We start from the raw sequence: 23,508 nt of genomic DNA on the forward strand, positions 1-23,508 counted from the left end.
GCTGTGGTCTCACACCGCAGTTTGGGGTCACGTTGCGACCTGCCCACACCGTGCACCACCTCTCGGTGCGCGATTACGGAGCAAACTCAGACTACTTGAGAAATCGCTGTTTTCTGTCAACACTATTGTAAGTAACAGGAGAAAGTTCCATTCATGGCTGTTCGCATCCCAGCTCCTTTGCACAGGAAACGTTGGCGACACCACAACGATGCCGCCCCCCTCCCCATCCCCATAGCTTCGTTGACAGCAGTTGCAGCATCAGATGACAACTGGTGCCACTGTACAGGTAGACAGTTCATTCTCGGCGTACAATATTGCATCAGTTCAACTAACGTTAAAAAGAAGAAAACAAACACATATATCGCTAATTAATTCTTAAATATTTGTTGTTGTTGTCCTTGTTTAACGTCTATTATATCGCTAGACGTGGTCTCTTGGTGCTGTGTTACGCTTGGTTCAGATACGAGGCTAATGTCTCTCTAGGTGTTTAACTCTTGGTCGCTTGTGCTTGCGTGCTGCTGGAAGTGTTTCTAGGAGAGCACATCGAGTCTGTGCGTGCTCTCAATGTACCGGGAGAGAGCTAAGTACATCTGCTTGTTGATTGTCTCGGAAAAGTCTTCTCTCATCCCGGCTAGAGTGACGATATCCGTGTCTCTGCTTTCCTCTGCAATGTTGTATGTCTCGTATAAGTTCTCAGCTTCTAGCAGCATGTGTTGTCTTTCCTTTTCGTACCGAGGGCAGTGGTACAGGTAGTGTCTGGTGGTCTCCAGAGCACCGCAGTTTGGGCAGTTTGGTGAGACCTCTGGGTTCTTCCAGTTTTGGTAGGCGTTGAGTCTGGTGTGGCCACTCACTAGCTGATTGATGTTTACTTGTGTGTTTCTTCTTCCATGTGTCCTGCCTTTTTTCTTCATGTTAGTGGCGATTTTCTGCATGTGTTCAGCTTCATCCTTCTGTTCCATCTCTCATGTGCTTGTGCTTCAATGTGCTTCATGGCTTGATGTTTTGTCCAAGATGTGTATTGGATGTTTGTAGCTTCGTAAATATAACATTACAAAAGTTACTGGTTCCACAGTCCAGTGCTGAAGTGGCCATCATCCCTGGAATTTTCTAGAGCTGTGCCTAAACACCTCACCCAAACTTATCCGAACTCATCCGGGTCTAATATGCAGTGTACATGGGGCAAGGACTTTATGATGCTCCGGATACTGAAAGTCCAGAGCTGACATTCTTAGTAATCTTACAGCACTGGAAACTGAAACTAACTAAGTTACAGAACCATTGACTTTGTCAGCACTCGGTTCCAGTGCTGACAGCACTTTCAGCACTCGGTTGCCAGTGCTGAATAACCTGTTAACTAGCCCACCGCCAATGCGCTAGCATTTCAACACTGGTGAGATATGCATCATCATCATGGGGTATCAGGGCTCGAAGTTAACTATGTCCCTATGTCCCGGGGCCACCAAAATTTGACCTGGGACAACTCAATAATCAATTCGGGACATATTTGGGACAATCAGGGCTCCTGAGTGCCACTGTGCTCCTCCCTTGTGAAACTGTATACTGGTCCCACCCACTGTTTTTGGTGTGGTACTAGTCTTCTCAAAATCAATCATCATTTATCACTCAGCATAGTGAAAGGAAAGCCTGTCCCAGCTAGGCTGTGGCACATGTCTGCTCCCCTGACAGGGGGTCAGCAGAGGGATGGTCACACCTCATTTACTTGATTAAGGTTTGCCCTGCAAGATTAGAAATCAAACATTTTCGGATTTATTCTACCTCCCCAAGAGCCACCGCATCAATGAAGTCTTTAAACTCTGCAGAATTATGCTTTTTCTTTTATAACCTATTAAAATACATTATTTCAGGTTGTTAACAATATTTCTGGTTGTTAACTTTGTTGAAACTTGTGTTTACTACTGAGTGTATATACCTTTGTATGTATTATATTTTTCAAATTTCATGCAATTTTCTATTTTACATTATACACAATTTTGTATATAACTAAAAAAAAATCTAACACAGATTGGCTTGGGCTCAGGTCCTGACTTGAGTATAGGTCCAAACCTGAACATGAACCTCTGGAACTGAATGCAGACCCGACACTAAGTTCATATCTTTGGCCCTGGTTGGGACACTTCAGGACACTTTCGGGACAGTTGAAATCCACTTTTGGGACAATGTTGGGACAGTAGGGGAAAAAGTTAATTTCGAGGCCTGGGGTATTGTCTAAATTGTAGGATAAGCATATTTTCCTGGATACAAATAACCTGTTCAAATTAAAGTGTTTGCCTGTCTCCGGGCTGGTAAGTCCCTTGGGGGACACAGTGACAGAAATGAATAAGTTCCCTTGATTATCATAATTTTCATCACCATCAAATTGCCAGGAACAGGCTGTCACTTGTCACCCTGAAGTAGGCAGCATGTCAGGACTGGTATTTCATACAGGACAAAGATGGAGGTTGTGAGTCTATTTTTATCTTACCGAAAAGGATAATACAGCATATTTCCGGGGCAGATTGTTTGTGTGTATGTTTGTATATTCATGTATACATCGACCACTGGCAACGACGGACAGCCTTAAGCAAGTAAGCATATTCATGTATGAATGTGGAAAGCATATGAGTTTTTAATGGATCTTGATGATATTCAGTGGGTGGGTACTAGTAGGTGTCAGGAAAAGATATTTAGTTTAATCAAGGGCTGTGTAACAGCTTTCTATGTTATTTTACTACAGCAGAATGCCAAAACATCATATCTGACCAGTAGATCATATATTCATAATATTGTGTTCAGAGATCACAGGAGTCATAAACTTAATCAAATCATTATCGATAAAAACATGACATCCCTTGTCTTTGAGCTGCGGCAAAAGATCGGTGATTTTGTTGAAAGGTTTTTGCTACAAGTAGCCTACAACACCTGAATTTGTTGAGTTCTGTCACTTTTTAAGACATTTGAAGGATGATTATGAAGAAAGGCACTCACAGTAAAAGTTTTCATGTTGCAATGTTCTTTGGAGCTTTACATAAACTTAAGCTTGTTGTCTGATTTCTTTATGTAGGGAGATTCCTGGGAGACTGTGTCTTGGTCACAGATCTCAAAGAGATGACCATGCTTTACAGCAATGGTTTCTTTGGGAAGGGTACATTGTCCAAGTGTGGCCCCGGCTCAGATATGTCCCAGGCATTTGGCCAGGAGAAGAGGCAACCATTGCATCATCAGCCACCAGTGTCCTCAACTTTGTCCCAGTCTAGGAAAAGGGCAAGGTAGTAGACTTAGTACATTGAATAAAGTATAACGTTAGTTACAAAGTTTATGGTTAAACCTTTTTTTCTTAAATTTTTGTGGGACAAGTAAGGTTTAAAGGTTGCCACTCAATGCTACATGGTACATGTATCTTGTTTGTTTGTGTTTACATTCATCTATTTTTATCATGAATCTGAATGCCTGAATATGAAAAATTTTAAGTAAAATTTAACTGCACCACAGAGTTGAGGAGGCACCTCCAGCTGATGATGCCATGGTGGGAGGAACCTCACAGCCTGGACAACTGGAGCAGGTAGACTCACTGTGGAATGGTCCAGGTGACACAGGTCAGTGCAGGACAGGAGTTGAGCACAGAACAGAAACTCCCACCACACAGGTGTGGGAGGGGGGGGACAGCAGCTGTTGGACAACACAGCAGCAGTCATCGTCACACGTCAGGGAAGAACCACAAGCTGCCAGTGTACAGTCATCTGAAAGGACCACTTGTACTCCAGTGCAATCAACATCACAGAGAGAGGATTCACATGATGTCTGTATTAAGAATACAAGTGCTTGTGAACAGAAGTGTGAGACAGGTCACCCAAAGGCTGAGGGTGGCACCCTGCGTGGTCAGCAAAACAAGGATGTGAGACCTAAGGATTGTGCCAATCAACAAGAGAAGATTAGAGGCACATTGGACCCAAACAGGTAGAATATACAGAAATGTGCTTGGAGGCCAGCCATCACTGTCAAATTCAAAATGAGCACCATATTTTGGAAACAATTACCAAATTTTTAGTATTCTATTATGGTATTGCTATTATCATTAAGTACATGCATTTCGTTTGGTTGCTTTGAGGAAAATATAGAAGTTTGCTGTTTAAAATGCATCTCATTCCCCTGGTATGTAATGAGCTGTTAATGTTATAGATAGATACTAAGATAGAGAAGACAACATGGTGTATTCCGTATCGCCAACCGCGGGTCGTATCGCCTGAAGGGCAATACAAACCACAGGAGGGTCATGACTGAGGGTGATGCGGAATACACCTTGTTGTATTTTGTTTATGTCATACCCACCCGAAAAAACATACATTTCAATGCAAAATGTGGAAGAAGTTGAGAGACTTTTGTGTCCTTGAACAAAAATATCAACAACGTCGATTCCAACGTCCGAATCCGGTATTCAAATTTTCAACATTGGCGCAACCGGCACACTGGAAATGCATTCTTAATATTCTATGTCAGACCATGTGATTAAAGTAGAACCCTGGTCCGGAACACCTGTTCTATACATTTTTGTGGCCTGTGTATGACATAATAAAGCAGACGAGTACTTATATAACCTAGACAGTTTGATTCAGTAGGAACAGGAACATCACAGACTGAATCTTATTTTACCTCAGAGTGGGAGAGTCCCTGCAGCTGAGTCTGGAGGAGGCATTTTTCCTGAGTTATGGTCTTGGGTGTTTGAGTGTTCTTGATGGGCCTGGCTGCCCAATGACACTGAAGGACATGTGGCAGCGCTTCATGCAGACCCAACACAACTTCCTCCCAAACTACATCGTGTACCACTACCTGCGCAGTAAAGGCTGGGTTCCTCGTGCTGGCGTCAAGTACGGAGCACCCTGGGGTGAGTAGAGTCCACCACTACATGCATACATTGTATGTACCTGCACAGTAAAGGTTCCATGTAGGAGCTGTGTGCTTGGGTTAGGCCAAGAACTTATTGAACACTTATTTAACAGTGAGTAGTACTGTAACAAGTCAATACAGATTTTTTGTAAGATTATGAACAAGGGAAGACACTGTTCAATGAAAGTTGAAATTGTTTTGAAACTTAACTTCATACAGATCAGGACAGGCACATGCACATGCACATCCATGACACGCTTAGTAAATTTTTCTTTGCATTACTGCATATCATGTGAAATATTATTTGAAAGGCTAATAGAGTGATACACATACCACAAGGGCATGCTTGAAAACATTTGTCTCTTTTGCATTTACACGATGTATTTGTGACTAAGATTTTGCACCCTTTGTTTTGAGGACTGAATAATTCGCTGACACTGGTGTTGCATCAAATCTTCCTTTAGTTTTTCGATGTCTGCTTCTGTTGTCTGCAGTTTTGTACCAGAGAGGGCCCAGTTTCTACCATTCCAGCTACTCTGTAGTGGTGCAGACAGTGGATGGAGACAGCCTGAAGCCTTCCCTGGGTCTGTCCTGCTGCCGATCCTGGCTGCTGCTGGCAGGGATGGACAGAATCACACAGCATGTGGGAAAGGTGAGCTCTCCTCCCTCTGACAGCCATGGCCACATACATGCATCTAGTCTGGGATCTCAATATATGTACTGTGTCAGTGTTCAAACTTCCTCCGGGCAATTCTGACTGGTACTGGCACAGGTTTCACTACTTACAGCATATATTCCCAAATGTAAAGTATAGTCATATATGTGGCACGTATTGTCATATACAAGAATAATCATTGTCATATGTACAAAAACAGATATTGTAGCTACACAAGAGGAGCTTCACAAGAGCACAAAAGAAAGAAGCTGAGAAGGAAGAGAACATAACCCTTATCCTGCTGATGTTTTTTTACGCAATTTATTTCATCAATTTGATTTCTTAATCAGTCATTTCCCTTGACTTTTTCTGCGCTGCTGTGGCATACCGGTAGTTACTTCCGCATTCAATGCGTTTTGCTTCGGTGAAATGCATTCGGCTGAAAAATACCCACAAGCCGTACATGTACCCACATACAGGCTCTGTATATATTCACTTAATGTATGGGACGGCATATACATGTATGACTATGTACTTAACGTTTGTTTTATGCACTGTAAGCAGTGTGCAATAGCACCAGTCAGAAATGCCCTGAGGAAGGTGACGGACGGTCAACGATATGTCAGCTGTGATTGTTGTATGTCTTGGTTGTGAATAAAAAACCTTGTTATCCATAACGCTGACAACTTTTCAAAGATTTCTACAGTAACTCTGTTTTCCCTATACTACACATTAGCCTGAGATTAGTTATTACCTTTGCCAAGAAGATTATGTTTTTGGGTGTGCATGTGTGTGTGTGTGTGTGTGTGTGTAGTGATTTTTGGTATTTACATAATCACATGCTAATCATGCAAATAATTAGTTGATTTGTGTAAAGAATGGTTAAGTTTAGAAATCCTCTATAATCCAAGGTAGGACTCTTAGACATGCGACATATGTAACTGAGAAGGTCTCGGACCGGAGTTTTTTTGCGATTTCGTATGTAGGCCGACACCCTCAGGTCGACGGGCTACAATTCCGCCGAGAAAAGTAGGACGGAAAATGTAATGACATGGTCAAAAAGCGGTTTTCTGCTGTTTTCCGATGTATTTATCGGTATTGTCAGTTGTCCCTTTATTTTGGGTAGAAACCATAGTAAAATGTAAATTTGGCACCCGAAAATTATCATTTTTTTACACTTTTTTGATCGAACCTGCTCGGAAAAAACGAGTTTTCCTGGGGTCACGGCATATATGCTGAGAAAGCTTAGTAAATGGTGTCTCTGAAAAATGAAACAAATAAAAAAGTCATGTGATAACTTTTTCGCAATCTCCGATGACGCAAATTCGGTGAAAATGCATTAAAATCAATGCTATTTGGGTCATCAGGCGAGAAAACTGCATCACCGTTGCCGCGGACTAATACAAAAAAGGCTTCGATAGCGAACCAACTGCACCGCGCCCAAAAATACTGCAACTCACGGGCTTTTCAGAAGATTCAAAATATTCATGCACAGCTAAAACCATCACCAAGCAATCTTGGGCAGAAATCAGGGTGACGACCACGCACTTCCGGCAGATTACCGGGTCATGACCCAACCCCCGGTCACAATTGAACTCCGACCCGGAACCTTAAGAAACATATTACTTCTTAAAATTTGTTCAAAATGTTCAGAAAAGTTATATCTACCATATATCCAAATTTGGCTTATCCGCAATGATTACTTTTCCCGCAGCAGGGGTTTAAAGTCATGTGAAAAACACTGTATTTTGAGGCTATCTTGCCAACGTACAGGCCTTAACAACGTTAAAGTAGGGAACTGGATAAAAACATCATTTTTCAGGACATCGCTTTTCAAAAAACAGGTAAAACGGGATGGAGAGCCTGCTCATGCCCTTGGCTTGGAAATTATACGGACTTTCCGTCGTTTCGGTGCTGCATATTGGCAGAAAAGCCTCTTTAAGAGTTGGCGTCGGTGACGTCACGCAGTGACGTCATGGTTCTCGAGGAAAACAGCAGGGGGTCGCGTTTTAAGTTCGTAGCTTTTAACTGAAACGAAGAATATGTCAAATTTTGGTATAGACTGGTAGACCACTGGTCGCACATTCCGAATCAAACGCGTCCGACATCAAACTCTTCACTACTTCGCCGTAAAGGCCCCTTAAGCAGCACAATGCTCCCCAAATGTGTAAAAGAATGCATTCTGACACAGTCCAAAGCGCAACCTGGAGCATATCATCAGAGCTAGAAGCGGGCAGTTTAAATAAGTGCGGCCAAGATGTGTAGCGCGCCTAGTAGGCTATCACTTCACACCATCAAAAGAAGAAAAGATCGCGACGTTAAGGAGCGACGAACCAAAAGTCAGAAAACCAAGTTTCGCCTTAAGAAGGCTTAAAGCACTTAGATTTTAGCTTAATTCACCCATTTAAGTCATCATAAAGGCGGGGCATCGCGAAAATCATACCGAAGGTCAAGTTGAGACATGGGCTTCCATCAAATGACGTAGTCAGTGAATTCCTTTAAAAAACGGTTTGGCGGCCAGAAATGATTAAAGATGGCCGTATTGGAGGTGTGGGGGGGGGGGGGGGGGGCACATGGGGGAGGGGGGCGTCAAACAGCTGTCCATGGATATATCGAATTTAAAAGAGAAAAAAGGGCAAACTTCGGGGTTTTTTTCAAACACACTTACAGATTTTGATAAAAGCTTTCGAATGCGTCGAAATAACGTCATCTATGACGTCATCGACGTAGCCGCTGCTGTCCTTTTAAGGTCTCGGACCGGAGTTTTTTTGCGATTTCGTATGTAGGCCGACACCCTCAGGTCGACGGGCTACAATTCCGCCGAGAAAAGTAGGACGGAAAATGTAATCACATGGTCGAAAAGCGGTTTTCTGCTGTTTTCCGATGTATTTATCGGTATTGTCCTTTGTCCCTTTATTTTGGGTAGAAACCATAGTAAAATGTAAATTTGGCACCCGAAAATTATCATTTTTTTACACTTTTTTGATCGAACCTGCTCGGAAAAAACGAGTTTTCCTGGGGTCACGGCATATATGCTGAGAAAGCTTAGTAAATGGTGTCTCTGAAAAATGAAACAAATAAAAAAGTCATGTGATAACATTTTCGCAATCTCCGATGACGCAAATTCGGTGAAAATGCATTAAAATCGATGCTATTTGGGTCATCAGGCGAGAAAACCGCATCACCGTTGCCGCGGACTAATACAAAAAAGGCTTCGATAGCGAACCAACTGCACCGCGCCCAAAAATACTGCAACTCACGGGCTTTTCAGAAGATTCAAAATATTCATGCACAGCTAAAACCATCACCAAGCAATCTTGGGCAGAAATCAGGGTGACGACCACGCACTTCCGGCAGATTACCGGGTCATGACCCAACCCCCGGTCACAATTGAACTCCGACCCGGAACCAGAAAGAGAGAAATTATGATAGATATCAATTATGCAAATAACCTAATTTGCATCATTAAGATCATTTGCATAATCAAAGAAAAAATACTATGATTTCATGGTGGTAAATGAAGGGAAGGCTGCCATAGCCATCTTTGCTAGAATAAGCCTTGTGTTATTTGGGTAGATCAACTGATACAATTTATGCAGATGAGGACCTTATTGCATAATCAATAAGAAACATTTATGGTATGTCACAGGTTAACATCATTTGGCAAAAGTATGGGGTTATGGAACCCTAGGTTTTTGCTATTAAACATTTCTCTTTGAACTTTTCCAAATGTTTGGTGATGCACTGTTGTGTTGTGCTCTCCTTATAAAGCTATGAGAAGGGGCCATGCATGCTGTAAGTTTTTGGGTGGCTGCTTACATCAGTTGCTTCTGAAGTACAGGACACATTTGTCTTGATATGAATGCTAACACTTTGGCTGAATCACTTTCATGAGTTTTTATCACATCTGGTTCGCTCCAACATCAATTCTAAAACACTTGAGAACAAATATTCTGTTCTACAACAGATCACAGCAACAGGTAACATGTAACCAGGTAACAAGTAATGCTGATATCAACCATGTTCTCTGTACACTTTGTTTTTCACATCAACTCTAATGAATTTAAAGGCATCCAGAGCATTTTATGAGGCTTCAAACTTGAATCAGAAAACTCAAATTTCTAGTAATTCCTACACATAACGGTTTCAATAACGATATACCATTACAAATTTTAATTTGAAAATGACCAAGATACAATGTCATTGTGTGGTAAGAACTGATAGAAAATCCAAGCCTTAAAGACTGATCCTGACTGTCCATCACATTTAGGGGTGACTGCATATCTGTCAAATATTTGCATTTCTATGTTTTAATTTTGCATTTCTACGTTTTAAAGGAGGTGGGTGCAGCTATGGAATTTCTACAGTATTTACAGTAGGCGCATGAAACTAAAAAAATTACCATGTAGATTATTTTGCTGCCGTTTTTGTGCACTTTTGAAAAGAAATCTGAACGCAAATGTGGTAAGCAGTAGAATTAATTGTCAATTTCATAAAGATTACACAAACTGGAATATTTCCAGTTTTCAAGTCCCACAAAATGCTTTGGGTGCCTTTAACTAGCATTGATGTCCTCGTTCAAGGTTCAAGGTTCAACTAGCAGATCTTGTACGCAGAAATATACATGATATAAGTCCATATGCATTATTGCTGCCCCTGACAGTCTGTGTCGTTGTGCATCCTACCTACAGGAGGTTCTGCTGTGCTTTGTGGTGAGGCCAGCGGACTTGACTGAGGAGGCGCAAATGTCTCCCAGCTGCATTTCAAGGTTCAAAGTTCAGGAAGTTGTGATGAAGAGATGGGTTTCATCTCAAGAGCGGGAAGAGCGGGAAGATGACCACTGATTTCAGGAGTAGAGCGGGACGATGTCCAGGAAACATGGAGAACAAAAAGATGATTAGTAAACTCACACTGTTGAAGATGGGGAGTAGGACGACCAATGTCTGTCCACTATACATGTATGAGACTGGGCATGATATTGAAGGCCTGCACAATGTTGCTTGTGAATATTTTCCAAACTGATCATACATTAGTTTGAAGTAAAATTTGGTTTTACAGGATGTATTTTGGCACTACCGGGCAGAGCGTCATTTCACTCAATGATAGGCTATTTGGGGTTATCAGCAAGTTTATTTTGATCCTGACTTAAAATCAGCTTGGGTCCTGGCAAAAATGAACCTACTTACAGATACAGATAGATATAGATATATGCGTTGTCTGAACTATAAAGTTTTTTTGTGCTGTCTAATAGATATCACTAATGTATATCTGAATCCAGTATCAAAATTTATGCTACCAAAAACACAACAAGTTGTAAAAGCAAAGGTCTGGTATTAATTTCTTTCTTTGTGTTTCTTGCAACTGTATTGATGGGCAAAATGAAGCTATGAAAGTTACTGCTACTGGATATTGTCAGGATGTTTAATTTGATTGTTTGATGGTGATATCATTAACTACATGTGTATAAAAGAACAATGAGTCTCACACATACGGTCGTGGGACCGACTCACCACTACCGTACATGTATGTGTGAAAAAAACATCCTGGCATCCATATACAGTAGATTCCTCTTCTTCATATAACTGATTTGTCAATGGCTTTTATGCAATAGTAAAGAATAGTACATTAACATGTATCAGTATTTCTTTGATTAAAATTCAGAGAAAGTGCAGAACAAGAGAGATCTACGCTGCAATCAAGTAAAATTTATCTATTTGTAAGCAAATCATTGCAAAGTGCTACATGCACAAGACACAATTACATGCACTACCATGTCCAAAGTGTTTATCATAAGAAAACCAGGTATAGTATGCTGTGTAACATTCATTATGACTTTTTCGGTATAGTCCCAAACGCGATATCCTTTGTAATCGCCGAACAAAAAAACGACAAACAAAACATGTTATATTACCATAACACATTACTTATTCCATAATGAAGAAGTCTTTCCTGGAGGTTTAAAAGAGGTTTAATGACACTGAAAATTGTCATCTTTGTTAGAATGGGCGCAGAAGTGCAGGCTTTATGTGGCTGTGTATTTGTGTGACCCCGTGCGCCTGGAAACAGAGTGTTGTCGGGTCAAGTTACCAGGTCTTTGTTCTACTGCCAGTGAAGTGTCAGAGGCCGCAGCAGTAGCCCGGCCTAGTCCATATTGCGGAGTCCAGGCCACATGGGTTGTGGCGCATCTGCACCAGTCCGACAGGACTACTGGGCCCACGATGCAGTACACGGGAATAATGCCCACGGGAGAGGCAGCGGTTGGGCTCCCCCACCCCCCGGGTACACCCCAAACCAAGGAAACGTCCAGTACGTAAGATGGCAACCCCAGGGGCAACCAGCCCCTCCACCTCAGTGGCTACACGCAGGCATCGCCCCACCCAGGGGACGGCTCCAGGTCGGCCCGGGACAGCGGCCCCCGTACGTGCCGTTCCCAAACTTCGTGGCACCTCGTCCACCACCGGGCAGGCGGCCGGTAGACCACGGCGATGTGTCGCCACGCCACCGCCAACCTGAGCAGAAAATCCGCCTACGGCCACCGAGAAAGAGAGAAATGCACATTACAGCAGTCACACAGGTACGAATAAGAACAGTTTGATGATAGTATATCTGTTACACATCCACTACTGCAATCATCAACCCACCTAAAAACGAAGCGTTAAACTTAAAGAACAAATGTAACACAAGCAGGCCTTGACTTACCCGTAAAGGCCGCCCTGGGCAGGTGTTTGTGTTGTTACTTTGGTGACAGCCGGTTTCATGTTTCACCACACCACGTTCCGTCATCATGTGCGCCTCAATCGTGTTTGTTATGACTGTTGCCTACTTTTTATCTTACCACATATTGGTACAAAATTAACAAGTGATTGCTAACATCTCAGTTGTTACGCCCACTGACCCTAACCCAACACAAATACCGTACCCTGGAGTGACAACATAAGCCAGCAATAGGTACACACAAACGTCTTAAATTCAACCCAAAACGCCTTGTCTACAACAAGGGTTGTTTTACAACAGGCTCATTTTTCATCGAATGAGTTGAATCTGGTAAAGTCACACGTCGTCTTGAGACTAAAATATGTCAATTTGTTGGTTTTTTTTTAAATGAGCGGCTGAGATGATCCCAAGCTTTGCAAGATGACCACCCCCTTGGATGTCGGTCAGAAGTACAGAGCAGTACAAGGAAGGCTCACTTTTCCCCGGCGCACTTACAGCTATCGTATGCGTAGGAAACTGAAACTGCATATGCATCACAATGCATATCTCTATAAGCCACATATATTTGCATTCCTGAAATCCAATCAGTTATCCTTTTTTGATTGCTGGAATAGTGTGAGGCATGAGTTGAATTCAGAGCAGTCAATAGCGTCCCGAATATGCGTTGTTTTGATAGATTTCTGTAGATTACTTTCCCATTTTTATACTGCAAGCGTGCTTTGAAGTACAAAATATATTAGAATTTATTGGTATTTCCTGCAAGTTGACTTTGATCAGATCAAGTGACAAGATCAGTGATTTAGTAATTTCCATGAGCGGGTTTTGCTCCCTTCTCCCTCCACCCAGGAGATGACATCTGCCATTCAAAGTTGTCTGAACTCCGGTACGCCGTGGGACGACCCTGACTTCCCTGCAGCTCCAAAGACTATAGACCATCGCGGCAAGTCTGGTAACAACATCCAATGGAAGCGACCACAGGTGGGCTGGAGTACTAAACAGACCGCTAACGTCACAATGCACGTAGGACTAGCGCAATCAAACAGCCCTGAACGGAAGACACGACTGCATTCGCCCAAGAGTAACTGTAATGTTCTAGCGAGAGTATAATGCCTCATTCGAAGTCCGTAAAGAAATTTACATTATCTGAAGTTGTGATTGAACGCATAAGAATATGATGTTCTTACTTTTGTTGGAAGGCGCTGACGAACAATCCGCGCCTCCTTGTTCACGGTGTCAGCACGGACGACGTTTGCCAAGGCACGCTGGGGGACTGCTGGTTCCTGTCGGCGTGCGCGTCTATAGCCAGGGAGAGTGAGCTGATGTCTAAGGTGAGCTGATGTCTAAGGTGAGCTGATGTCTAAGGTGAGCTGATGTCTAAGGTGAGCTGGTGTCTAAGGTGAGCTGATGTCTAAGGTGAGCTGGTGTCTAAGGTGAGCTGATGTTTAAGGTGAGCTGGTGTCTAAGGTGAGCTGATGTCTAAGGTGAGCTGGTGTCTAAGGTGAGCTGATGTTTAAGGTGAGCTGGTGGCTAAGGTGAGCTGATGGCCAATGTGAGCTGATGGCAAAGACGCGCTGATGGCAAAGGCGCGCTGATGGCTAAGGTGAGCTGATGCCAAAGGTGAGCCGATGGCTAAGGTGAGCTGATGGCTAAGGTGAGCTGATGTCTAAGGTGAGCCATGGCTAAGGTGAGCTCATGGCTAAGGTGAGCTCATGGCTGAGGTGAGCACATGGTTAAGGTGAGCTCATGGCTAAGGTGAGCTCATGGTTAAGGCGAATGTTGGGCGGTCTGTCACCTGAACAATGTTAATCTGCCGGCATAACCTAGGCAATATTTAGAAAGTTCGCTTTGTGTAGGTGGTCTGAAGATCGTGTCACAGACATTAGATAAACAGACCAGTAAAGACACTTCCATTGACACACGCGGAATGCTCATTACTATGTCAATTATCTTGAAGGTCATCCCCAAAGACCAGTACCTGTGGAAGGGCGGCCGGTATGCGGGCGTGGCCCACTTCCGGTTCTGGAGGTTTGGGGCTTGGCAGGACGTGTACGTGGATGATAACCTGCCGACCGTACATGGACGACTGACATACGCCAGGTGTAGCGACAACAACGAGTTTTGGCTTCCTCTCATTGAAAAGGCGTATGCAAAGTGAGTGTCTATTGTTGGTATTCCGTCCCATATTGATTTGATTTGTTACGTCCAGCAGCTGCGTACAAAATAAGAGAGAAGAAACTAGTAGATAGATACATACATATCTCACTCTTAGCTTGGCTTCTCGAAAAGATTTATAACATCATGATCATATAATATGATAAGAATTTTAGGTTTTAGTGTTTCACATATCCATTTGACCACGTGTGTCCATTTGTGCATTCAGCCCTTTGGGTATGAATATACAATAAATATTATATCGTTATATTACTAAAGCTGTGAGATGTAGCGAGCATCTAAAACCAAACGGGCTGTTAGAAATAAAGTTGTTTATCAATTTTGTTTAAAAGGCCTCCACACACATATGAATGGGGTAAGAGAATATATGAAAGGCCTTTTCTCGCTCTCACCCGAAACATATACATTATCGAAAAACATTTTGCACTTTTCATCATAAAACAACATAATCAACCATAATCAAGCCTGATTAAACATGGTTCCTTTTCTACCTGCTGTATATACATATCCTCACAATGTGTGTGAACTATCGATGAAGCCATGTTGACTTCACGCCACGGTTCTACCGTCCCCTCCCACAGACTGAACGGTTCGTACGCGGCCCTTATATCCGGCCAGGCCACTGACGCCCTGACGGACCTGACTGGAGGAATATGTGAAAAGTTCAAAACGGGACCACAGGAGGAACAGATCCTGTACAAAACCTTGCTGAAGGCTCAGAAACGCGGTTCTTTCATGACATGCTCAACAAAGGTAACAATATTTACTGCACTCTAGGATATAGATTGCAATGAGGGAAAAGTAACTATTGACATAGAATTGATAAATTCACTCCTCATATATTTTACTATCATATTAGAGAGAGGCATTCGTGTAACTGTGAAGAACGGTTTGATTATTTGTCACATTTACATTGGTATTAAGTTAAGAAATGAAATGATGTAAGGAAATCGTGATTAAGACATCGTGATGATATCACTACATGTATCTCATCTGTTGTTTTCTTCATTTGCTAGTGGAACTAATAAAACGTTAATCAGAGAACACCTATCTACTGCATTAGATGTTCTATGAGAATCCCAACTCGCCTTACTAGATAATTGATAAATCAACATCCATGTGTCTCATCTATTTGCCAGAAGGCGAATTTGTACTTCTTTTACTGGAAAATCAAGCCGAAAAATGAATATCTAGTTCTATATATATGAAGACAGTACTTCTCATAGATGTTTATACACCTGCAGTTTGTTCATGAACATAAAACGTTACGTGGAAGAAATAAAGAAAATCTACCTTTTGGTTGAGAGAATTCCATTATCTCTTACACAGCTCTGTTATTTATCCTTGTTACTTGCATGAAAAATGGAGGTCAAGGTTCTAGCCTGTCTGTGTGTGTGTGTGCCTTTATGTAGTTACGGATATTTGTAGTTGGCTTTACTTAAGGGCCTCTGGATGGATGGTGATATTTGGTATGTGGGTAGGTGTTGGGAAGACGAAGGTCATTGTCGATTTTGAGCCCCAACGTGTATGACCTGCAGCAGAATTCTGTTTTTTTTTTTAAATCTTTTGCAATGTATATATTCTGATCTTGATTTTTTTGTTGGCATACAGTTGTTGTATGGAAAAACTGCTGTAGATCTGGGCCCCCTGGCAGCGTGCTCTGGAACTGCAGGGGCGGTTTTGTTAGATTGATTCAAGGAGGATAAGTGAACAAAGTACGATGGCTTTCAATGATATTCATCATGCAGAGCTTAGAGATGTACACAATGAGATTCAAACTATGCAAGATAGGACTCTATTTGCATATCTGATTAGGAAATCTAGAATTTTCATAAGTCATTTGCATAATTGTGATAATGAGGTCTCCGAACTCTAGTTTAACATGCAGTGTACCTTGTGTGTTCTCTGTCTATGTATAGAAAATGTATTCCAAAGACCTGCAGTGCTGAACAGATACGAAGTTGTAATTTTTGCCTGTTTGAACCGACGCAGAGCACGTTTGACGAAGGTAGTAGCGGGTTGGTGAGCGGTCATGCCTACACCATAACAGGAGTCGCAAAGGTACGTTATCCTCATCGCCATTCAAACTCGTAATTACTCAGTAGAATATATCAATCAGTTAACCTGCGATTTAATAGTTTGATGAAAGCATCATTTTCTCCTGTATATTGCACAGCCGAGAATAAGTGGGCCACAGCTGCCTTCAGTCAAATAACTGCATAAAAAATTTGGCCATTTTTTATACTTGAAAACAGAGATCTTTGAAAGAGTCTTGCCATCGCTGAGTGTATTTTTTTACGACGTTCTAGATACGGAACTTTGGAAAGACACACAAACTTCTCCGGATCAGGAACCCGTGGGGAAGGCAGGAGTGGACGGGAGCGTGGAGTGACGGGTCAGTAGTCTGTCTCTGCTAAAAAAAAGCTTTAAATTTTGTGCAAATTTGTCAATTATCTAGACTGGAAATTAAGTCATATATCATCATCAGGATAACATACAGATTGGTATGCTAAAGATATTCCTTATCTATTCCGTTAATTACTTTGTAGGGTAAGGAAAATACATTGTTTCTTTGATGTTTCCGGCATATCGATCAAACAGTCGTGGGTGCCATACTTTCATTTTCAATCTCAAATTTGATATGGGGTTACGGATTATTGCTTGGATTAGGAATATGCAGTTCCCCCCCAAGACCTTTAAAATGATCTATGCTATTTTAACCCAAGCGCTGCCATATCTCCTACAGGTCGCCAGAGTGGCAGAGGATGCCAGGAGACGTGCTACAGAGGCTAGGTTATGAAAACAAAGACGATGGAGAATTTTGGTATGTATTGCGCTGTGCAGGTACAGTTGAAACTTTACATAAGAGCAGGGAGGTTAAAGGATGTTGTTTAACCGTCTTGATAAGAGGTTTCAAATTGACGTACATTGCTAGCACGGGACGAAGTGAATCGGAGTCAGATCGGTGGGGGGGGGGGGTACTCTTTCAATAATGAACAATATCCTGGTCTGAAAATGAAGCCATGGGCGAAGATATGTCAGATACCTCACAATGAAGCAGGCTGTAGGGAACAATTTCGAATCCATTGCTTTGTAAATTTGCATTAAATAACAGAAAACAATGCAATATGTATGGATAAGTACACAACACGCTGATTGTTCAATCTATTATATCATCAGTACATTGGGCAATTCTTTACTGTACTGTAGTTACTGTGCTGGCTGGGCTATGACACGTTATGCTATAGGTAAGTCAGGAATGTCTACATTTTAAAGAAATAGAGCCACGCACAAACACAACGGTATGTATAAACTGATTCTTACAATAACCCTGCACTATGTCGCCCCCGTGGTAGGATGGAATACGGGGATTTTTTCCAGTTCTACAGAGAGGTCACCATCGCTTCGCTAGGAGAGCACGAGGCCGATAAAACTGGTATTACTAAGTTCTTCTTTTCTGTTTTTGGATTTCCTTTTTCAAATGTTTTGTTTCTTTGCAAAGTGTCGTGGAATGAGGGTCTTGAAATATGAAATATAAGTGACGACAGAATACCCCAAAGAGCCTATTCCGTGTTTTGGAATCAACGTTCATGTAACGTTATATGCAGTTCTCTGTCGATATGACTGCCGTGTAGCGAAAAAAAACACTATGAAGAAAATGTTGACAAGCAGCCCGTTAATGTTATCTTTTATCTTTTAAACTCCGCGTTAAAGGTAAGCCGACGTTAAAGGTAAGTACGTATACTGCTGCACAGTTTGCAGATTGCCTTCATCAATCATAAGTATTTCACATTAGTAGAAAGGCATTAGCGTGGGCGTAAATGTCTACATATCATCAGTCTTGCCTAAAATAAAATAAAATCTCATCCCCACAGCCAAGGTTTTGTTTCATTAAAGCGGGAGACAGGCGTACCGCAGCACTTCCGAGGGTGTCTTGAAAATACTACATAGTGTTATGTGTGGCTATTGATTTTTTCTTTCCAAGTACTTTTGCACAAAACGATAACTTATGCAAAAAGTTATGTCATGATGACGTCATCGAAAATTACAGGGCCACGCCTCTATTTAGCAAAAGTGGTTCTCCCTCCCTAACGATCCAAAGCTAATATTTAAGTGAAAGATGCCTAATGGTGATCTTGTTTAATACACGCGAGCCTTTTTTGATTGATTGAGGATGACTGCTTTACCTTTTTTGATATCTTTTGACATAGATTTTTGGTGAATTTGTTTCAATAATTCAATGAGGCACTCCCACATTTTTAAAGCATCAGAATGCTAATACCACCCATGAGAGACAAGTTCAGGTGGTAAACCTCAGAACAGCACCTATCATATACAATTTCGTCAAAGTTTTGCCTTTAAAATCGATCTGTAGGGGTAATATTCAGGACATTGGCATTTACTGATCGTAAAAAGACCCAAATCGCCATTATTTGCCTTTTTTCCAATCACCCGAGCACTTACAGTGACCGCTACAAACATGCTATCTGACACGGAGGCACCCAGTGAGGACCTTGATAACTGCAACTTTGCCCTTGAATTTTGCGGTAAAACGATAACCTATGTGGGAAAATGACACCAGATAACAAAAATAGGCTATATATCTAACAAATCAGATGTGTTTTTTTAAATTTTGTTGTTGTTGTTGAAATATTGCTGAGGCATGCCTGTCCCCACCTTTAGTGAGATCTGATTGTACTGCAAAATAGAAATACAAAATGAATCTTACATCAGTGATATCTATAATACCTTGTTACAATTAGGCGGGCTAATCGTCGATTTGACTATTTTTTTCTAATAATGAAGAAACATTTTATGTATTTATCTATTTTAGCATGATGATAGAGATCATAGATTTCACATCTAGAGATATATTCGAATCTGCTCCTAATAATTAATTGGCAATGGAGTTGAAATCTGTTGTACTAGCTAGTGAGGTGTAGTAAAGGGTATCAGGACAACTCGGCAGCAGGATAACTTGGCACCAGGACGACTCGGCACCAGGATTACTCGGCACTAGGACAACTCGGCACCAGGACAACTTGGCACCAGGACGACTCGGCACCAGGACAACTCGGCATCAGGACGATTCGGCACCTTAATCTTTTTTACATATTATGTGTATGTTTATTATGCAAAGTATACATACACATAGTATACCATACGCGTAAATGAAGTCCTGTGGGCACACACACACCAAATTTTAGGTTATTTGGCTTTCATACCGGGGTATAGGATCCAAAAATACTCATTTTCGGTCTAAATATCGTCCAAACCCCTAGAATTAAACATTTTGAAGCAATGTATGCCAAAAGTGCTCAATACGTTCTGATGTCCTTGGTATCCTTGTGTCAAATATAGACCTAAATATACACTTTTTGGTCTAAAATGAAGAAAAAACTAAAATAATAATTGTTAAAGTGCATATCGTAACATTGCATAGTATGCCGATATGTTTGACATTCATTCAGTGTAAAAAAGATTAAGGTGTCGAATCGTCCTGGTGCCGAATTGTCCTGTCTGGTGCCGAGTCGCCCTGGTGCCGAGTTGTCCTGGTGCCGAATTGTCCTGTCTGGTGCCGAGTCGTCCTGGTGCCGAGTCGTCCTGCCTGGTGCCGAGTCGTCCTAGTGCCGAGTCGTCCCGGTGCCGAGTCGTCCTGGTGCCGAGTCGTCCTGGTGCCGAGTCGTCCTGGTGCCGAGTCGTCCTGGCGCTGAGTTGTCCGACAGTCGTATACGTAGTAAAGAAACATGAATAACTTATTAACATCTTCATAACATAATTGCACCAGCTGAGGATACATAGTTCCGCCGCCCTGAAAGATACGTCCAAACACGTCTCCAAACCAACGTCCCCCAGTATGATGCACTCCTGTATATACCTGTGCTGCACTAGAGATATCTCAAACCAACTGTTTTTCAAAGTGGGGGTTACGTAAGACATCATACTTGATATAAAGGCTTTGGTTCTCTGACAGGAGTGAAATCAAAGTGGGACGTGGCGCAAGAAATGGGAGAGTGGGAGAGGGGCGAGACAGCCGGAGGCTGCCGCAACCACATGAAGACCTACGCCCAAAACCCTCAATACCTCTTCACACTGTCGTCTGCAGGTGCGTAAAACCCTCAGTACCTCTTCACACTGTCGTCTGCAGGTGCGTAAAACCCTCAGTACCTCTTCACACTGTCGTCTGCAGGTGCGTAAAACCCTCAGTTCCTCTTCACATTGTCGTCTGCAGATGTTAGCCTGCGGTTTACTACATTGCATGTAAGGGCCTGTATCTGAGATGTACAGGAATCCCGATGGATATCACTTATGCAAATGAAGACCTAATTTGCATACTTGATAAGAAAAGACTATAATTCCGTAGTGCTGACTGATGAGAATTTCATTCTTGCAGCATTTAGAAGTCAAGTAAACTTGAACATCTTTAGATATAAATCATGCAAATTAGGGCTCAATTTGCGTAATTTATGAGCAAATGCTTCAATAGCCTTCTTTGCTAAGATGAGACTTTTATTTGACAACCTGTTTCTTCCTGGGTCTGTGTCTTCGCACCTATGAACTAGAGTTCCCCGATCCCATTCCTTCGCCGACTGATGTTAGCCTTGTTCGAGTGGCATATCATAATTGTTTTCCATTTTATTATGCAAATAAGGACTAAAACAAATCCATTACTTGTTGCTCAGCTCAAGTCCTATATTGCATACTTCACATACCTTGGTCTAAGTTATTACGAGTCGTAAACCATGACAATGAAGGCTTTATGGAGAGTGATGAGCCTAAGCCAGTTTGCTGCCATGTTAAGCAACGTCTAACCAACTCATTTACATACCAGATGACTTTGACCCTGAAGAAGATGACGAGGAAGACCGCGGCACATGCGCAGTGTTGATTGGTCTCATGCAAGAATTACCAAAATTCAAAAAGAAACTTCAGCACATCGGTTTCCAGGTCTACCAGGTAAGACAGAAAACCGACATTTATAACCTTACTTATCTTACGTGGATGAAAGTTAAACATCCAAAAACAATTGATTCAAATACAGACAAAATATAGGTGCTACCTGCTATCCAAGTATTTCAAAGTATAGAATGCCAGTTTTTGAGGCGTTTCGTTTTCGTGCAGGTGCATATGGTCCGTCTTATTTACCACAGGGTTTGTCCCGCAAAGTTTTCTTTCCGTTTACTCGCACTATGTTTTGTACAGGTCACGAGCCCAGACCGGGTAGTCAAACTGTCCAAGTCCCAATTGTGGCAGTCTGAACCCGTGTTCATGACTATGACGTACTACAACAACCGGGAGGTCACTCTGCGCATTCAGATGGACCCAGGCACATACGTCATCATTCCCACGACGCATGCGCCCAACATAGAGGGCCCATTTCTTCTCAGAGTATTCACTGAAAGGCCAGTCCAGTTGCGAGAGTTGGGGTAAGGTCGTCACAGCCTATTGTAACTCGGTCAACATCAATAACGTATCGTGTTATTGTCTCTTGTGTGTAAAAAATGTCGTCCACTGACCGATGTGATATTTCCGTGCAGAGACCTTGGATGACGAGAAGTCCCAGTATCTGCGGCCGGCCGGAGGACATGCATTAGCGTGTTAAGTTTGAAATCAGTCATAGAGACAGAACATTACAGTGTGGCTCATCAAACGTACTTCTAAAAAGACAACGAGGGGACTCTGTTGATGCGTCTTGTCCTAAATAAGGTCTCCTCTACTAACGCAATGAGACGGTCTGTCAGATAAAACAATCCATATTCAGTGAACGTATGTATATAATACAGAATTTATTGCAAACACCTGCCCAAGGGCTTATTGCAAGTACACACAACACATATGATAATGAAAAATACAATGATATCAAGGGCTACATCCAATATAAATTATACATAGTGCTAGTTTTGTTGGGTTTGACTTCTTCTTTTGAGGCAGTGGAAGACGAATTTACCGACTTCTTTTATGTAAATAATAAAACATGGTCTATATTGCTTTCGTTGTGTGAAACAAGACAGATAAAACAATGGTCACTTGATATATAGTTACGAACCGAACATTTTCGATCACAATGTACACGTTTATTACAAATGTATACTGAATCAGACTTTTGTACAGCTTGATTTCAACTTTTATCGAATGGAGAGTTGTTTCATATTTACGTGGATGTTAGATTGTCCGTGATCTGATGTCCAAATAAAAAGATGACAAATCAGGTCGAGCATACTATGCCTACTTTTGTCTAGGGTTATCACCTTGACTGCTTGCAGAGAAAGATGGACGTTTTGATCTCCTGACCTCCGGCGGTCAGTTCCTCCAGAGCTTGTCCAGCACGGATGGACACCGGAGCAACTAGCGGGAAATACCCTCAGTGGACAAACCCATGTTTAGCTGATCTGTAGATTCGTGAAGGGTGACATCTGAATCTGTATCACTTTTGATTAATCTACATATGTCACAAGTATGCCGTCCAATTATCTACCACTTTCAGATTAATTATGCATATTAGGCATTTGATTGCATCATGCATATCTAGGGATGTAATACCTATACCCTACATTACTTATGTCACATGTATCAAATTCCTGTAATAGAAAAATACCGGAATTATAAAATCTCACTTTCTAACCCTTAATTTGCATAACTTGAATTTCATTATGGGCACCGACAAGAGCTATCATGAAAATCCCTTCGTCCTTTCTTGAGTGTGTAACGTTATATATTACTGTTAAACTTGCATAATCAATGAGGAAAAATGAGTGAGAAACTGGCAATAAAACAATAAATCTAAAAACAACTCTCAATACTTTAACGGAGGTATGAGATCCTTGATCCGAGTGAAATATGATCCTGTGACATCTTGCACAACGAGCTGTGGTACAATCGGACTGTCTGACCCAATGGAAGCGAGCACATCGCAACCGTTAGAAATTTGCTTCTTGCAAAAAAAGATTATTTGGACATGGACATGGTATTTGTTCCAGGAGAAATGTGCGATGTGTATTGGGTGTATGTCGTCGTTGTATGTCGCCGTTTCCTTCCGACTTAGAGTTTGTACTTTTGAATTATTGCAAAATTTCACTCGGCGTATC

The 23,508-nt window shown here is 41.9% G+C and overlaps 2 protein-coding genes across 4 annotated transcripts; both read left to right on the forward strand.

The window, feature by feature from the left end:
- Positions 1-19: 19 nt before the first annotated feature.
- On the forward strand, positions 20-10,873 carry LOC136441392 (tRNA-splicing endonuclease subunit Sen2-like). Of its 2 annotated transcripts, none has more exons than XM_066437663.1 (6): positions 20-127; positions 3,062-3,266; positions 3,490-3,954; positions 4,653-4,879; positions 5,376-5,533; positions 10,228-10,873. In XM_066437663.1, exons 2-6 carry the CDS (start codon positions 3,106-3,108, stop codon positions 10,378-10,380), a joined length of 1,164 nt encoding a protein of 387 aa, XP_066293760.1. In that variant the 5' UTR covers positions 20-127; positions 3,062-3,105; the 3' UTR covers positions 10,381-10,873. The 2 variants fall into 2 exon arrangements, with proteins under 2 accessions (XP_066293760.1, XP_066293759.1); XM_066437662.1 differs by having other exon boundaries at positions 26-286.
- An 832-nt stretch (positions 10,874-11,705) lies between these two features.
- LOC136441391 (calpain-9-like) lies at positions 11,706-22,632 on the forward strand. Of its 2 annotated transcripts, XM_066437661.1 has the most exons (13): positions 11,706-12,110; positions 13,097-13,228; positions 13,447-13,578; positions 14,205-14,401; positions 15,004-15,175; positions 16,415-16,483; positions 16,732-16,817; positions 17,169-17,246; positions 17,779-17,858; positions 20,397-20,528; positions 21,255-21,379; positions 21,626-21,849; positions 21,961-22,632. In XM_066437661.1, the coding sequence occupies exons 1-13, from the start codon at positions 11,706-11,708 to the stop codon at positions 21,971-21,973; spliced, it is 1,845 nt and encodes a 614-aa protein (XP_066293758.1). In that variant the 3' UTR covers positions 21,974-22,632. The 2 variants fall into 2 exon arrangements, 1 of the variants encoding a protein (XP_066293758.1); XR_010756879.1 differs by lacking the exons at positions 21,626-21,849; positions 21,961-22,632 and having other exon boundaries at positions 20,397-20,612; positions 21,255-21,367.
- The last annotated feature ends 876 nt before the right edge of the window (positions 22,633-23,508 follow it).

The sequence above is a fragment of the Branchiostoma lanceolatum genome, chromosome 9 (genome assembly GCF_035083965.1).
Source record: "Branchiostoma lanceolatum isolate klBraLanc5 chromosome 9, klBraLanc5.hap2, whole genome shotgun sequence".
In the NCBI taxonomy this organism is placed as follows: Eukaryota; Metazoa; Chordata; class Leptocardii; order Amphioxiformes; family Branchiostomatidae; genus Branchiostoma; species Branchiostoma lanceolatum.